General features: G+C 38.3%; 1 protein-coding gene across 1 annotated transcript; it reads right to left on the reverse strand.

Annotated features, from left to right (window-relative positions):
* Positions 1-404: 404 nt before the first annotated feature.
* Positions 405-15783, reverse strand: cd34 (CD34 molecule). Its single transcript, XM_082520259.1, has 5 exons — positions 15525-15783; positions 5138-5197; positions 4821-4957; positions 2412-2612; positions 405-2154 (listed from the first exon to the last, which is right to left on the reverse strand). Exons 1-5 carry the CDS (start codon positions 15604-15606, stop codon positions 1963-1965), a joined length of 672 nt encoding a protein of 223 aa, XP_082376385.1. The 5' UTR covers positions 15607-15783; the 3' UTR covers positions 405-1962.
* Between the last annotated feature and the right edge of the window lie 1207 nt (positions 15784-16990).

Consider the following 16990-nt stretch of genomic DNA (forward strand, 5'->3'; position numbering starts at 1 on the left):
AAATACTATACTAACAATATAACATGAATGTTTAAAGTAAATGTGTATAACCATGATGATGGCCTTGACTTTTAACTGACGTTTGACTCTGAGCATGTCCTGATCCATTCAACAAGACAGCTGGGGGATGTTTTTACTGCCCCACCCAAACTGTGAAAGACAAAACAGTGTTAAGTGATGTCACTACTACTGCTAATGTAAACCAGCTGTGGACCTTATGGGCTGTATGGGACTTAAATTCCATGTGTTTTAGACCACAGATGTGTGTAAGTATGTACGTGTCTGTGTACAATTTGTCAGTAGTTGTCTAAGGAGCTTGGCAGCAGTTAAAAATCCAACTTCTCTTTAAACTCAAGCAAAATTACTCGCTTTTTTTCTGGGAAAAAATAGGCTGAAAACAGGAAAACATATACAATGTTATTTATTTAGGTTTTTTTTTCATGTTAAATCCCATTTTAACTACAGAGTGCTAGTGAAATTAAATAGTCACACTGAAATATTGATGTGATAATGGTACGATACAAGATGGATCAAAAGAACAATGAATGCAGGACATTCCAGTTTGATATCAAAGTTTTCAAAGTTATTATCATTATTGTTATTGTTATTAGGCATGTCAGGGAAAACTGATGTTACCTGTATTTATAGGATTAAAAAAGGCATATTTGGACCATTAGATGCTGAACTTGATTCATTTCTAAATATATTTCTTTGTCATATAACCTAGATAAAATATCATGATGATGGGAGAAGTATATAAACACAATAAAAGTTATAAAATGAAGATCTTGGCACATAGAATGAACAATACAAGTATGGATACACAGAATAAAAACAAGTATATACAGTACTGGACAGAGAATAATACTAACAAATAGATGGGCAGAGGTGACATAAGGAGGCTCTGTGTCTAAAGTCCTTGTGAGTTTGTTGGTCAAACAGTGAGTAAAGAGGCCTTTTGGCTTCGTGATTAATGCCATGGTGTGACTTAAATGTCAATACTCGTTTTGCTTCACCATGGCGATTGTCCACAACTTGGTTAGCCATCATTTTACAAATTTCTACATTTTTCATGGCTGTCGCATGCGGTTAAGATTTATCGATCACTGACATGACTGATCAAAATGACCATGAAGCACACATATGTACATACAGTACAATAAGGAGGATAAGCGTAGATGCATGTATGGATATATACAGTCAATGCACAGTACAGATGCAAGTTAATACACTCATGCAAAATGTCATAGTACACCCACACACACACACACACACACACACACACACACACACACACACACACACACACACACACACACACACACACTTTCAACCACCTACGCACGTTAAGAATACAAGATGTATTCTTGTAAATAGATTTCAAGGCAGTGTAAATTAGTTCCTGTCTGTCTGTTATGGTCTTACATTAATGTAAGGACACGTGTTGTTTAGGTGCTTTAGCTGTGTTTTCAGTTGGATGATTGGCTGGAGCATTAAACCAGATGACAGGCAGAGCCTCTGCTGAAGTGGACAGCACATTGCTGTGACTCCAGAGGCTGCAGTCATCATGGTAGCAAGCTGTGGTTAATACTAACATTATAGTCTTTTCACACCCAGAACTGCCCATCTCCTGTCTTTCTTCTCCTTCCTGACTGCCATCAAAACCCAGGAACCGAGTCTTCGTCGTGATTAATCAGCATCATTCATCTCTACCATTATTGTCATCATCAGACTAGTTTTCCTGATTTTTTTTTTGAGGCACGTAGCTAAAAGAGCAGGTAACAGGACCATATAACAACAGGAGTGTTTATGTAAGGGATTGCTGTAGTCCCTAAAGTCCACATTTCTGTGGCCTCTGTGTGATTAGGCAGGAGTGAATTCTGAAACAAAGATGTGTTTTCATCAGACGTGTCTGTGTGTATAGATGGGTAGTTCCTGGGATTCAATTCATTTTGGACTATTTCACAGCTCAGTGTCTGCTGTCTTGGTGGTGGAGTGGCCGTTGGTAGGTGGAGGAGGTTGGGTCTTTGCTGCCTCGGGGGACTCTCCATTTACGCTGGGTTTCTCCTGGGTCTCGGGAGTGGGGATGAGGGGGGCTACAGAAGCAAGAGTGCTCCCCTGGTTCTCCTGATCTGCTGGATAGGTCTCATCTGTCTGTAAATAGACCACAAGTAGGAGCTCATCAAACAAAGACTAGAAATTTTCAACTGACCATCACAATACACACATGAAATAATATAAAGTCGTCTTTCTGTTCAGAATTTACAATTGTTATAAAGATTTTTAATTAATCCAGGGTGCACGGTATGGTGTACTACAGCTTACAGTAACACCTGTGCCAGCATGAATATATAAATAAGTGAGTTCCACAATGGAAAGATACTCTACTGTATATTGTACAATATTCTTACCAGCTTCACTGCCTTGGTGTCAGTCCTGCGTTGGCAATAGCAATAACCCACAGTGATTCCAAGGGCAGCAAGCAGACCACTGACAAGTAGTCCCACAAACACAGAGGAATTTGATGATGACGACGACGACGATGATGATGATGATGATGATGATGATGGTGATAAATGTAATGATGGTGATGGACTTTTAGTACTTCCCACCTACAAAAAAAGTATAAAAGGACAATGTGTGATTAAAAAAAGTTATATGGGAACAGTTAAAAACACATTTCTGGTCAAAAAAGTCCAGAAGAAAATAAGAGGTGTTCTTATCTCAGTCATGAGATGCAAGTTGTGAGAGTGCAAGTTAAGTTCTCATAGCTGAGTTTTTGCTGTCTGTATCTGTGGTGGTGCATTACAATTAGAGAACTTTCACAGGGAGAGTAGGGTTCAAATTAAACGTGAAGCCAAATGTTGGCCTTTTATAATATGATTTGTAGCCGGTGTATAATGTCCATGCTGTCCTATTTCAATAAATAGAATAAAGAAGGAAGCGTGAGGATTGTCTATTTGCAAGTAGTTTAAAAAAGAAATTTGGAAACAATAAATAAATAAATATGATGATGATGATGGGCAAGCAGAAGAGAATGGATGGACAAATAACTTTTTTCTGAAATTCACCTTCTGTAGCTTTGAGAGAAACTCATATACAGTATATTAAAAAAAATATTATGAAGGGTTTTCACACAAAGTAAGAAAAACAAAAAAGTACATACTTGCTGTTATGTGGAAGGACAGTAGTTTCTGTAATAGTACACTTTTTCCATATGTCACTGTCTAGGCTGGAGCAATCTCCTACAAAATATATCCTATTTTGCAATTGCCTAATGCAATTTTCACTTTTCAGTACATAGTTTTATTCATACACATTGAGCACAGGGCCACCAATCAAACGTGTGTTTCAGACTACACACTGGCCTTGTGTGCCTTACAGACAAGATGCAGCTGAGTGAACTTGCTGACCACACCTTCGTTTTTTTTACCCACTTTAACCCTGAATAATGATATCATCATTGCACAACTTCAGGCTTTGTAACTTGGGAACACTTTTTATTCTTCTGTAATGTGATCCAGACTGCTTTCAGCATTCCCAGAAGACCACTGTGAGCTGTAACTTTGAATCCTCAGTTAGTTGGGAGTGGGCTCACAGCTGGACTCGTCTGTAATGCTCAGAGCTTTGAAAAGAAGAGGAAGAAACTCAGGAAGGCTGAAGTCAGATGACAAAATCAATCCCAGGGAATCTGTGCTGTTCTCCATCTGTTGCTTGTGACTGATCAAATCCTACATCTCATTCCTGCTTTGCTTGAACTTACATGACCATAGTTGGATGTTTAATTTGAATCGGCATATTTTAACATAAACAATTTATTTGATACTGAAGATAGAAGGAGAAAAACATGTGTTGGATTTACAGATTTTAGTGTTCTTATTTCCCATAACCTCCATTGTAATATTATAAAATGTGATCCACTGATACCGACTCTGTTATCAGTGTCATATCAAGCTATTTAGGAATTTCATGTTTAGTTTCAGGTTGAGTTGGACAGTTGATGGTCCTGGCTTGATGTTGCAGTAATGACCTATATAACGGACTTGTTGCGCTGTCTCTACACACCTGGAGTCACATATGGCACAATGTAGCGATGACTTCCGATGTAACATTTAACATCAAATTTCTTTTGTTGTTCGTCAAAAAATACATGTGCAATTACAGTTTAATAATGTGAGGATAAGTATATTGTATTACACAGTAAGATAAATCTGTAGTTCTTTCTGTAGGTCAGATATTTCTGTTTTGACAAACCTTAAAAAGAAATAAAAAATCTATAATATATTAAAGTTGTTGCAAAAAACAGTTGTGAAAAAAATGAGCCACACCTGTTCGAGTGCATGAGTGGAAACATTAGCTCTCCAGTTCATTTGTCTCCAGCATTGAGCACAGCTTCATGATTTACAACTGCTGAGGAATGTCTGAGAAAAGATCCACTTTTATGAGACCAATTTTTCCAACTGTAGGTCTTTAAACACATTCAGTTGATTCCTCCAAGCAGCACAAAACACTTCCTCGGGGCCCAAGGTGTAGGGAGCCAGATAAAGGGTCTTGGTTAGAGGGAATGCCACCAGGACGTGACTGGGATTAGCGCTGTCTCCTCTCATATCACTGTACTTATACTCCACATATATTGCACATATACATATAACTACAGCTTTTGTCATCCCTTGTAAATACATGTTTAAAAAATAAATGTCATCATTTATATAACATGCAGCATAACATATATAATTTTCATTTTTGCTGTTAGATTTATTGGTGATAGAGGTACTATTAGTTAATAAGTAGAAAATATGATGCTACAGGCCGGTATTTACCATTGTATTATCATTGCTGGAGTTTTCTTCATCCATTTGCGGTTTTGCCGTGAGAAACCAAAACGCACTGTCGTTACCGGAAGCCAAACTTTTGGTTATTGAAGTAATCAGGGAATCAATGGAGGTTTCATTTGTCTCTGAAAATAAAGTTTAAATACAAAGTTTTGTCAGGCACCATGTCTTATGTCACAAAAGCATGTCTGTATATATTTTGAAGGAACTTGGCACTTTAAAATAATATCTCTAAAATATAGTGAAATTCTCTGGAATCCAGTGCTGTTCTCACATCCCATTATACATTTTTTGAAGGTTCTTACCGTTACTGACACTTGGTGTTTTGGTAGAGGCGGTGGTTTGGTCTTGACATATCACTACACCTGTAAGGAAGGGAGAGCAGGTGAATCACAGAAAGACAGAGACATCGAGAAAAAGGAATTGCAAATTAAACACTTTATAATTAAAATGGTAAAAAAAAAAAAGCTTCTTGCATAAATACACAGTTTGTCCCATATGTTTTGTCATTTCATTTCTTGCAAGTGCTCATAAAGTTTGATGCCAATCAGACAAAGCAGGGTTTTTTTTCTCGGCATTGTAGGTCCAAAGTATAATGTCATTTCCTATGGCAACATTAGCTAGCTTTACATTACAGTTCAAGCCTTATTTTGAACCTATTCTGTTGGATTTGCTTCAAACTTGCAGTGCAGCCCAAATGTTATGATTCCTTGGGAAGAGGACATTTATTTATTTATTATATAAAAGTGATAGTGAAGTCTCAAATGAGAGCAAGTACCAAATCTTAAACGATTAGCCTACAAATTCTGATGCAAAATAAATCAATCGGGTCCTACCTGAAGTACTATAATTAGTTCCATGATGTGTGCCACTGTCTCTGCTGCAGTTATGATTACATTAAATATACCAAATCCCACAAAATGAGTGTAGTTAACGTCTAGTTGTTTCAGTTCATTCATACAGGTTAAGGTTCCAAAGATAAAGTTTTTTCCATCTCCAGCATTGACTCTTGTCTTCACATCATCTGTAATTCTCAGATATCAAATATCAAAAACTTCTTACACTTGGTTTTCCACAGTTATGCCAGTGCAGTACTTCTTGCAGTTGCAACACACTGCTAATGTATATATAATCACCTTTAAGAAAAGATGTTTTATGTAAATATCTGTGAGTTTTTTTTTTCCATTTTGTTTGTTTCTAATAGAGGTTAAAAAGGTGGTTTGAACATCTTCTCCTGGTGATTTAAGCCTCAAGCCCACCCAAAAACATTTAACAGTTTGGCATATTTTCTTAAGGGTACTTGCTAATTAGTACTCACGGTTGTCTTAATTTTTATTCTCTGCATCATATAAAAATGAGCAGCTAAGTTTCAAAGGGTCGTGACCTCACCACACATCCATCTCCTGGGAGAAATCTTGTTTATGTAATAACTTCTTTTGGAAATCTAATATCATAATCATATTATGACTGAAAATTAATCTTAACAAGTATTTTTATATATTGAAGACTAGACAGTGTTATTAAACGTAAATGCTCCGATAAAAAGCTCCTTTGACTTTTATTTTTTAAAAACAGCCGCAAAAAGATATAACTATGTAGCACAGCTTTGCCACAGTCATGAAGGGTAAATGAGACATAATCAGCATCAGGGATCATCCTGCCTACTGTATGATGGCGGTGTAATTCAATTCAGCCTGAACTTCTAAACACTCCCCTCCTCATGGAAGAAACCCAGTGTAGTGTGTAAACAATTTTACGTGTAACCAAAACTATTCTGCAATCAGAGCAAAATGTTTTCAGTGCACCACTATCATTATTTAGTGAAACACAACACACATTTATGGGACGTAGATTTAAGTGTTTAGCGTGTGTTTGTAATCCTATAAACATGGCTAATTTGAACATATTCTGGGGAAGTGCCAAGGTCACTTTGAAATGTTTTCATCCAAAACAAGAAGCTAGCGAATGGCCAATATGATGCATCTACCACTCTAGATTGGACCATGTAGGTTCTCTCCAGCAATGTGTCCTTTCTCACCAACAGCATCAAATGGCTGGATATTGACCAAAGTTGGTCATATGCTACAATTAAATTTGTAAATTGGGGTACAAATCTGGGCTATCAGATCATTCGATTAATTATGATTTAATCTGCTGTGTTTAATATGTCAAAAATAGCCAGCCTACCAAATTGACTTACCTTAGTTTATACCTCGTGACTCTAAATATTTCTTAGTGCAATCAGTATCAGTGAAAGATTTTAAAGCATTCCACTTACTAAGCAGTCTGTATGAATTGTAAGACACTGTAAATCCCTTTATTCTTATGTTTTATAAATGAAAAAAATCACAATTCAAGAAAAAGGTGATTACATTAATCCTTACATGTTGAAACATTATGGAATATGTCAAACCGTTATAGGTAGTAGTGCCTCACTACTGTGGACAGAGACAGCTTATACAATTGTGTGAAAAGTCTTCCTATGTTTCCAACAAGGCCCCCCTGGCCTCAACAAGAAGCCTTAGGCGCTCCAGTCTCAACACAAACACAGGGAAACACAAAAAAATGCATAAACACATCCTTGGTCTCTCTCAGAAAGCACAAGGCCAAGACTGTGAGTAAATCTTGGGTGAAGATTGAGTAAATCTTGCTCATCACTGCTTGACTACATGAAGTGGACTTCCTGGCCTGGCTGTCCTCCTTTTAGCCTGGGTGATGTGGTGTGTAGCCAGATGTAAAGAACTAAATAATAAGTTAAATCAGATGTGCTGTACACTGTAGTTGTTGTTGGACAAATTAAAATTACAGACAGTGAGACAAAAGGTAAAACTTCTTTGAAAAAAAAAGAAATATGAGTCTCTTAAAGCACCTGCTTTGTCTGCTGCCATGATGTGCATGTATCTCCCAGGAAGTGCTTTGTTCTCTTTACATAGTTTATAGGACCACAAGAGTTTTTAACATGCTGCTGGAGTAATGAGATGCTGGTCTCAAGTTTAATCCAACTGTACTTCATGTACTTTAAATGGCAGGGGAATGAAAGCAACCCCTAAAGTCAGATACGCTGTAAACACTGTGGATGTCAGCCCCAGAAATAAAGCAAGATGATCCCTTGGGAGATTCTCAAGAATTTCACAAGTGACTGGATTTGTAGTAATGGATTACAGCATGAAAGGTCATTACAGAACTGGCAACCTGGATTGCACATCATCAATCACTACTTTTAGAAAAGCTTTGTGTATTCAGTCTATAGAAGATTCAAGTCTGTGCAGGGGTGCTATAGCTACATGTTGCAGGGAGGAGGCCGCGTATCATTATCATCAATTTATGCACTAAACTTGCTATGACAGCCAGACCTTTCATTTTTACATTTGGTTTTGTTTAATGCCAGACAACCTTCTTTCACCGCTCCTCCTCACTGGGGAAAAGTCTTCCCTTGCTGTATGCACTAACAGATGCAAAAACATAATTTCAAGAGCACGGTGCCAAAATCACAAGCTAGAGAATGTACAAAGCGTAATGTTCTCTGAAGATAGTTCAATCTGTCTAAAACGCAGTTGCTACCATGGTAAGGTAAGATTAAATACAGATTTTACTCCTGTGTGTTCATTTTAATGGTAGCTTCAGGTCTCTTCCTGAGAATGCAGCTTCTCTACTCATAAAAAAGTACGAAAATTAAACTTTTTATGTTATCCTGTGCTTGCTTCACTTTATTTACTTGATTTACTTTTAGCTATTTCCTACATTTAAAGGGCAGTTAAGATATTGAGTCCAATAGCAATAATGATGAGCATAACAATAATAAAAATGCACTTTTTTTTAGCATCAGAGGTTGAGCACTTCCTTTGAATTTCTAATTCAACCATGATGAAATTGAAATCGTTGATCTAGTGCTCAAACTGCATGAGTGGATTCTGCTACATACAATACTTGGAATGCTTGTTCTGAATTCATCATCATCATCATCATCATCATCAATACTTTACTTGTACTGAATAAACAGACTCCTTTAATGCACAAGTCTACTGTATGTCTGCCTATATAAGAATAGTTTTATTTCCCATGTCGCTGTTATGGGAAATAACTAAATATGAAACAAAAATCTCTCAGCTGCCATTGTGATTGTCATCCCAGCTTTTGATTTTAGGGTGGGGAAGAAGCAGGAAATTGCAGTAAAAACAAACGTTGTCACACCTGATTAAGTGGTTGCAGTCAGACAGTATAAGCCGGGGACAGGAGTCCTTTACTTATGGTATTTGAGGATGAGGCCTGTTTCCTCTCTGGGGAGATTGGGGAGGAGGCCTGGAGAGGGGGATGAGTGGTGCAGCTGCAGCAAGTCTCCTTGGGGAGCTCTTTCCCTCCCTACATATGTGCTGTGCTGTGAAATCAGTAACATCATGCAAAAGGAGAAAAGTCTCAGCCCTAAACCTTGGGGCTTAGATTTGACCTCCACCCAGACTGTAGAGACAACACCTTGGATGTCATAATGAGCCACACCCTCCTTCCATTACTTCACCAGATGTCCAAAGCAGAGCCCAAAGTCTCCCATCACTCATCCCTTGCTACTCCTAGTTGTTCCTATTAAGAGGAATTCTATTTTATATTTCAAATTTAAGCAGAGATTCTTTTCAATCCTGCAGGCCTTCAAGAAAAATATAGATCTTTTCATAGCATAAACCAACTAAACACCAAAAAAACAAGAAAACAACAGCACACTAAATCACTACAGTTCCGTTTATTGCTATTTGGTGCAATGAAAACACTTGGAATATACCAGTTAATCAGTGAACATAAGAACTAATTTTGCTTCTGCACAGACGGTTGGCAAATGTTGACTTTTTCCACCCTGCACACGCCCCTGCTTTGAAACAAAACACAACCATAAAAAAACAACCCAAAAACAATAATAATTAACAGGCTTGGAATGTTATCCATGCACATCCTATTGTATGACAGGATGTGGATATCACAGCACACAGTGACCTCTTTGAACTACAGGGACAAACATGCTGGAAACTACAGATAACAGCCATCACCAGGAACATACTCTTGGAGTGGAACTATAATGCCTGTTGTTAAGAAATATAACCTGGGACTGTTTTTATTAGGAAGATTTTACTTACTGATATTCTACCCAAGCCTATTGTGTTTCAAAAGCTATAGTACTGAAAAAAATGTTTTTCAGCAATAAAGCAAAAAACAAAAAGGTAACATTATTACTGATAGCAGCCGCTCACTGTTGTTTTTATTCAACCTCTAATTTACTCATTAAAATCGTTTCAGCAGGGCAGTGAAACTCAAAACCTATGTTTCCAAAACAGTCTATCCATTTTCTTAGTGGATTAGAAACTGGACACACCAGCTGTTCCAAGAGGCGGCAAGCTGCTCTCCTTTTCTATCCATGGATTGATTTCAAGACATGTTTCATGATACTCTGTTGGGAAAGAAAAAAGAGACTGAAACATATCGCTCTAAACAATCTGGCTTTGATATTACTGAAACTAAGGAACCAAATTGGAAGAGGAAGCCAGAGAAGTAACTGTAATAACTCAAAAACCTTACGCATTTCTAAACAATGCAGTATCTCCTACAAATGAAAACACTTGCCCAGAAACATATACGCTACAAATGAATGTGGTGTTCCAACCAAGGGCTTTTAAGAACAGCAAGGGGTGCAGTCTTATGCTTTCAATTAGGATGTCTAAAGTATGCCTTCAACAGTGTGCCATTTAATGAACATTAATTACCAAGAGCTATTATTTTGGCAGTCAAAACCCCCCACTAATGCTCATTAAGAGCTTTTATCCCCCTGGGTAAACAATATAGCCCTCTTTAAGGAAATCCCAGCCTGGGTATCCAACGTAGATTATGTAGTTTATGCAGTGATTGCATTCTACTGGTGTTACGACATCCTCATAACTTTACATAAGTCAGTGAGGACAATCTGTTGCTTACGTTTTAGCAAGGGAAAAAGCAATGATGACATAATAAGTGAAACGATTTTTCCAAGTTCTTGTTTTAGAAATCACACTTATTTTCTGTTCATTAGCTGAATATAGAGCTGAGGTTCATCTGAGCAAAGGTGTTAAGAGCTTCTCATCCTTTGGACATCTCATACTGCCAATTTTCAATTAAATGAGAGACTACTTTTTTTTTTCTTTCAATCCTAGCAGCTGTAAAATTGCAGCAGGGGAACAAGGAACAATAAGCTCACCAGAACAGCAGTAATTGGAAGAAGGAAGATTTGAATGGTAGCACAGCTTCTGTTTTTCATTGTTGTGTGAATTTGAGATCCTGTTTCTCTTTCTTCTTTCTTCTACCTTATTATTCTAGTTGCTCCGTTCTTTGCTGGTTAACTACCCCTTCAGTTTTCATACAATTTCCACCATTCAAACTCTGCTAACGGTTGGTATATCTTTTGGTGCTCATAACTTTTATACTTTTTGAAATATGAAGGTTTTTATGCCATTTTTTGGCCCATTTTGATGAATGGAACCACATTACAAGTGTGTTTGCTGATTTAGCTCACAAGGGTGAGCTGTGTTTCAGCTCAGTGAGACGAGCAGCTGTTTTGTGACTCGGAGGACTGGGTTTGAATGTCAGCCATGGCTAAATTTCTTTTAAGCAAAATTTATTTTAAGTTCAACTTTTTCACCTCTTTTTAGCACAAATTTCAGCTTTTTAACTCTTTTCAGCACAAATTCCGCTTCTTCACCTCTTTTCAGCAGAAAGTTCTGCTTTTTTTTTACCTGTTTTCAGCACAAATTCCGCTTCTACGCCTCTTTTCAGCAGAATTTTCATTTTTTTTTCACCTCTTTTCAGCAGAAAGTTCAGCTTCTTCAGCTGTTTTTAGCAAATTCCACTACACAGAATTCACACTGCATTTTTGCAGGAAATGCAACTTTTTCTAGTTAAGATTGTTTCACAAGGTAAATATTGTTGCTAGACAATCTATTTATTGAAGTAATTTCCTTTTCATGGATGATCATTAGTTAGCGGCTTTGTTTTGCTTTTCATTAACATCATTTTTGGAAGGAAGTTGGCTCCAAATAAAGATAATTCAGAGAGAAATACATTTCAAAATGTGATTTTGCGCATGTGGGTTCAGAGATATGGTGTCAGAATGTACACTGATACAAGCTGTTTATTCACATCTAACCCAGTTTGCACATTTAGAAATCGCTAAAGCAAAATGGCTGGTTTTACAGAACACAGGCTTCAGGTTTAATTGCTTTGCAAGCTCACATGGCTCCTCAACCATGACTTTGGGCCCAAGTGAACACACACCCTAGGCTGACATAAGACCATGATCTGCCAAGGCTTACATAAAAGACCCACACCCTTCAGCAGATGACGTGACTCAAACTTCATCATCACAACTTGAGACTGAAAGAATGCTGGTCAATAGCCGAGGGCCATGAGTGGCAATATTCTGGCCATGTTTACATTGGCAAAGTTGTTTTCTGAGAAACAAAGTTTCAAAAATGTGTGTGCAGAGACATATCAGGGCTTATTTTCACTGAAGTCTGCTCTTTCACTTTAAAACATTAAGTCTTGACCCTTTCATCTTTTACTTGTTCTTGTTCAGAACGAATTAGTCTCATATTTTTACAGATCATCACAAAGTACTAACGGCTTTTTACTTCTACACATGTGCAAAAATGCACACAAGTAACTTAATAAGAAACTGGAATATTCCAACCATGAATGAAACTTTTTTCACTATGATATGTAGCAGCAATTGTTCTATCCTATTCTGCTCCGCCTGAGGCCCTGACTTAGCAACAGAAACAGTCATTGTAGATGACAAGCTGAAGTAAGTGAGACAAGATGTTTTTCCCCTTCTCCAGAGCAGATTTAAAGCTTGGGTTTTCCCCTGAAATCTTGAGAGAGAGAGAGAGAGAGGGAGAGAGACCGCTTATAACACACTCCAAAAGGCAATGAATGACATCATCTAAGATTTTAGTCCATGGCCATGTCAGCGCTGCATATTTGCACGCCTGCATAGATACTGAATTACAGCCATGGGAAGTGAGTGTATAAACTCAATCTGTTTGCAGTCAGGGTGAGAGACCTGTTTATATGTGACAAGGATGTTTGCTCTGATAAACCAAGTGAGTAATTCTGGGGTTAAAAGTGAAGGAAATTTGGTTCCAAAAAAACAGTTCTTTGAATGGCCACTTGAGACTGATTCTGCAAGTCAGTGCCCAAGATGCCCAAGTTAATGTCCCAGCAGTAGAAATAAACATGTTTACACCCTGATACAACAAAAAAGCAGTCTTTATCTCAATAGCAAATCTCCACCTTATGAAAACTGTGCAGAGGGGACACTTTTTTTTATAGTTCTTTGCACGTTTGCAGCAACATGATATTACTGCTAAGCCAAAACTTTTTGTTAAACATCCTCTATAATATGCTGCTGACATGCCACAGGCACATAAAAAACACTCTGACCAGTTGAGGGACTCTATCTCTAAGGGTGCCTTGTTGTATATAACATCTGGTGCTGGTGTGTCCTTTATTATCCTTTGTTTCAGTAGCTAGTCATCACTCCTGACTGAAAGCAGCCCATTGGCATTTTGGAAATGCTCCAACCAAAGGCCGTTTCAAGTCGTTTGGTTATAGCAGTTTTGTCTTTATAAAAAGTCTTTACAGCTGTCCATTCCTCCCACGTACAACAAGCTGAAAGTGAGAACCAACACTTCATTTACCTTCTAATACTCTGAGACTTTGAGATAAACTATTATTACAACACCGGTCACAATGCCAACATACCAAATTGCGAAAGGTTTTGTATGATGTGGGACTTTCCAAGACTTTGCAAAAATGTGTATTCAAGGTTCCCAGATATCAGAGAGTTCTGATACTACTGCAACCACAGAAGCTGGTATTGTCAAAAGAAATCAATGACAATTTGTCTCTTGTGACCTAGAGCTGGGACCCATGTAAACTAAATCAAAACAAGAAACAAAATAATCACACGCACACACAGAATGGCAGAGCTGCATGAAGACACAACAATCCATCACATATAATTAGGTGAGAAATGTTCAGTTTTTGTTTTTCTGAGCCGTCTGTGACCAGATTTGTGTAATCAAAGGACTGCTGTTGGATGTGGTGAGAAGCGTAGGACGGGTGAGCAGACAACACAACTGCGGAGTTCTTAAAGTAGAAATCAGAAGCTGTGTGCTTAAACCTAAAACAAAGGTGCAATGTTTATATCCTTTGTTTCTGAAATGCTAATTAAGACCACTGCTTAAACATTGATTTGCAAATAGAGCAAAAGGCGAGGCGATCATGGCTGAAATCATAATAAGAAGTGAGTGAAAACAAACTCAGTTAATTAAATTATACAAAATTCTTGACATAATAAAACTAGACTAGATTAGAACACAAATAACCAGGGTCACTGGGGCTCAGGTGCTTTAGCGCTTTAGTAATTACAGGTTTCATCCCTGGTCTGTTCACATGCCAATGTTCTTTGGCAAAATAGTGAGCCACAAGTTGTTCTTGAAGTCAAGTGAGTCCCTTTCATTGTAGGTCCATTACTGTATGAGTGCATATCATTCATTGCTTAACACAAATAAACATGGTTGGTTATTAGATCACTTGTCAGACATAATTTCTCACGTTTTTAAATATTAGAAAGACTGAAGGAGTAGCATGTTGCCTGAACAGTAACGCCTCTTGAGGTGACTTTGTGACTTGTATACTAGGCTATATACATCGAAAAAAGTAATCTGCGTTGACGGGGTGTGCCCAGAGTAATTAGATTTCTATGTAAATTTAATTACCATCTGTTAGGCTGCTGATGCAGGCAATATGGCTCTTTACTACACTACAAACATGTTCTGCCATCCCATGATTGTTTCCCCTTTAAAAGTTAAGCTTCAGTTATTTTCCATCAATCGTGAAAACTCCTCTTAGTGTTCCCAAGGTCACTCCAAACATTTACCTCCCCTGTGGCCTTAGCTCTGCAGAAGTCGTTACATTGGGCTGAACTAGAACTAGACCTGGTTTACAACAAGCGAGGAAGCTCTATCGTCCAAGCCATACATTACCCTGCAATTAACGTCAGGCCTCGGACTGATTTGGAGTGGACTGCCCAGTGTGTCCACACGCATCCGCATAATTGCACACTTGTGCACACAAAGGCACACACATTTACTATAAGGAACACAGATGAAAGAACTATTTTTGCTCAGTGATGAAATAATATGAAATGTGGTTACTTTTACACATGTAGTACATGTGCAGCTCTCTAAATACATTCCGCATAATATGTGTGTGTGTGTGTGTGTGTGTGTGTGTGTATTCTGAGACTATATTATGTGTGGTTTACTAGCTCCACGGAGATACACTGCAGGGTATAAAGTATAATGAGTATGTACAGCAGCTTCCACTTCTGAGCAAAGCCTTTGTGTCTGCTGCTACTCCACTGCTAACCATGCCTCTTTGCATTTGTGTGCAATCTCATGGTGGAGCACATCAAAGCAAATCCCCAGCAAGTTTGTAAGCTACTGTGACATAAACAAAATCTTGCTGATGGAGTAGAACGTTAGACACTTTTAGATAAAAAAATAAATGAACTTCACACAATATATAAAACTCTGTTTGGATAGAATAGCTAACTAAGGATGAATGCCCGAAAATGCAAAATAACATACTTTAATAAATACTTATTACAGTACTCACTGCTAAGGACCAGAGTGCAGAGAAACAGAGGTTGAGTCATCTTTCTGTAGAGTCCATTCATTCTCCACGTTGATGTAGCCATCCTCTTTGGTCTCAGTTGGTGCTGGGACTGTGTTAGAGCAAAAAGTTTCTACACACTGAAGGTTAGTGTGAGGGAGGGGAAGCAAAGGGTCGTCGATGAGGTCTGATAGAGGAGAAAGATAGAGCCTGGTTTGTGTTCTCTTTCTCTTTATATGGCCCAACTCTTTGGCCTCTCACTCTGTGCTTTTTCCACACCCCCTTTCTAACTGCCTCCTGCCCATTTCCCCCAGAGCAACAGTCCCTCTTCCTCCCTTTACTGTGTTCCTGTGTGTGCTCGCATGATTAGCTGGCCAGAATGGGATAATGAGATGTTATTGGGAGATGCTTGGCATCAGACTAAGCTTTATGTGTTGTAGGTTTGTTTCCTGGTGAAAATATTTGTCTTTTTTCACAAAAGTGTGCACATTTTATGCACTGTTTCGATTTTTCTGCAATTTGGTGGTTGTGCTTAGACTTAAGAAAGGCTTCAGGTGATACTCAGCAGAAATATGAGCCATTTCTATTGACCGGTCTATGAAAAACAAGTGCAAAAGTACAGTACAAAGATGTAGGCAAAAGTGCAAATGTAAACAGAGTTTTGAGAGAAGACAAAGAATTGTCTGCAACACATTTGACTTCAATTTGGCTAAAGATTTGCAGAAAGGCAAAAAAAAGAAAGAAGAAGAAATGGAAAAGAAAAAAGGAGAAACAGAAGCACAATATGTTGCAGTTTTGCTTTTTCATAATTCATCCATTCATTTTCTTAACTTCACATCCAATTCAGGGCTGGAGCCTATCCTAGCTGTTGTGGGGTGGGGAAGTGGGGTCCAACCTGGACACCAGTCCATTACAGGAGTCTTCTTGCTGTGAAGTGCGCCACTTTGATGATGCACATGGTAAAGAGGAGGAAGTCTTCTCATATTCTACAAAGTGTGAACTTGCATTGCTAAAAAGGCCTGTGAAAACACATGACATCACACACAAGCTTGGCTGCAGTTTTTGTGTGTCCCTGGTGGACTAAATCACCAAAAGCCAAGAGTGAGTCATCTGAATGGCACAAAAACACATGCATGGTTTGATATACTGTACTCTGCATTTTTCAAATGTCGTAACACACACACACACACACACACACACACACACACACTGAGATTATAGACAAAACGTGTTTTTTTCAAAGTCGCACCACATCAGCTAAACTGCTACACTTACATGTGGGTTGTTGTAGGAGTTTGATGTGTGTGTTGTTCCACATATCTGTGTCAGCCACATCTGGAATCACTGCAGTTCCACTGCTGGGTTTTTGAGGACTGCTAGGAGACGTGCTTGTCAAACAATGCAACCATATGAAGATCGATGCAGTCAAGATCAGGCTGATGTCTGGGAATAGGCGTCCCTGGTGGTGA

The sequence above is a fragment of the Aulonocara stuartgranti genome (genome assembly GCF_965226115.1).
Source record: "Aulonocara stuartgranti genome assembly, chromosome: 20".
Classification (NCBI taxonomy): domain Eukaryota; kingdom Metazoa; phylum Chordata; class Actinopteri; order Cichliformes; family Cichlidae; genus Aulonocara; species Aulonocara stuartgranti.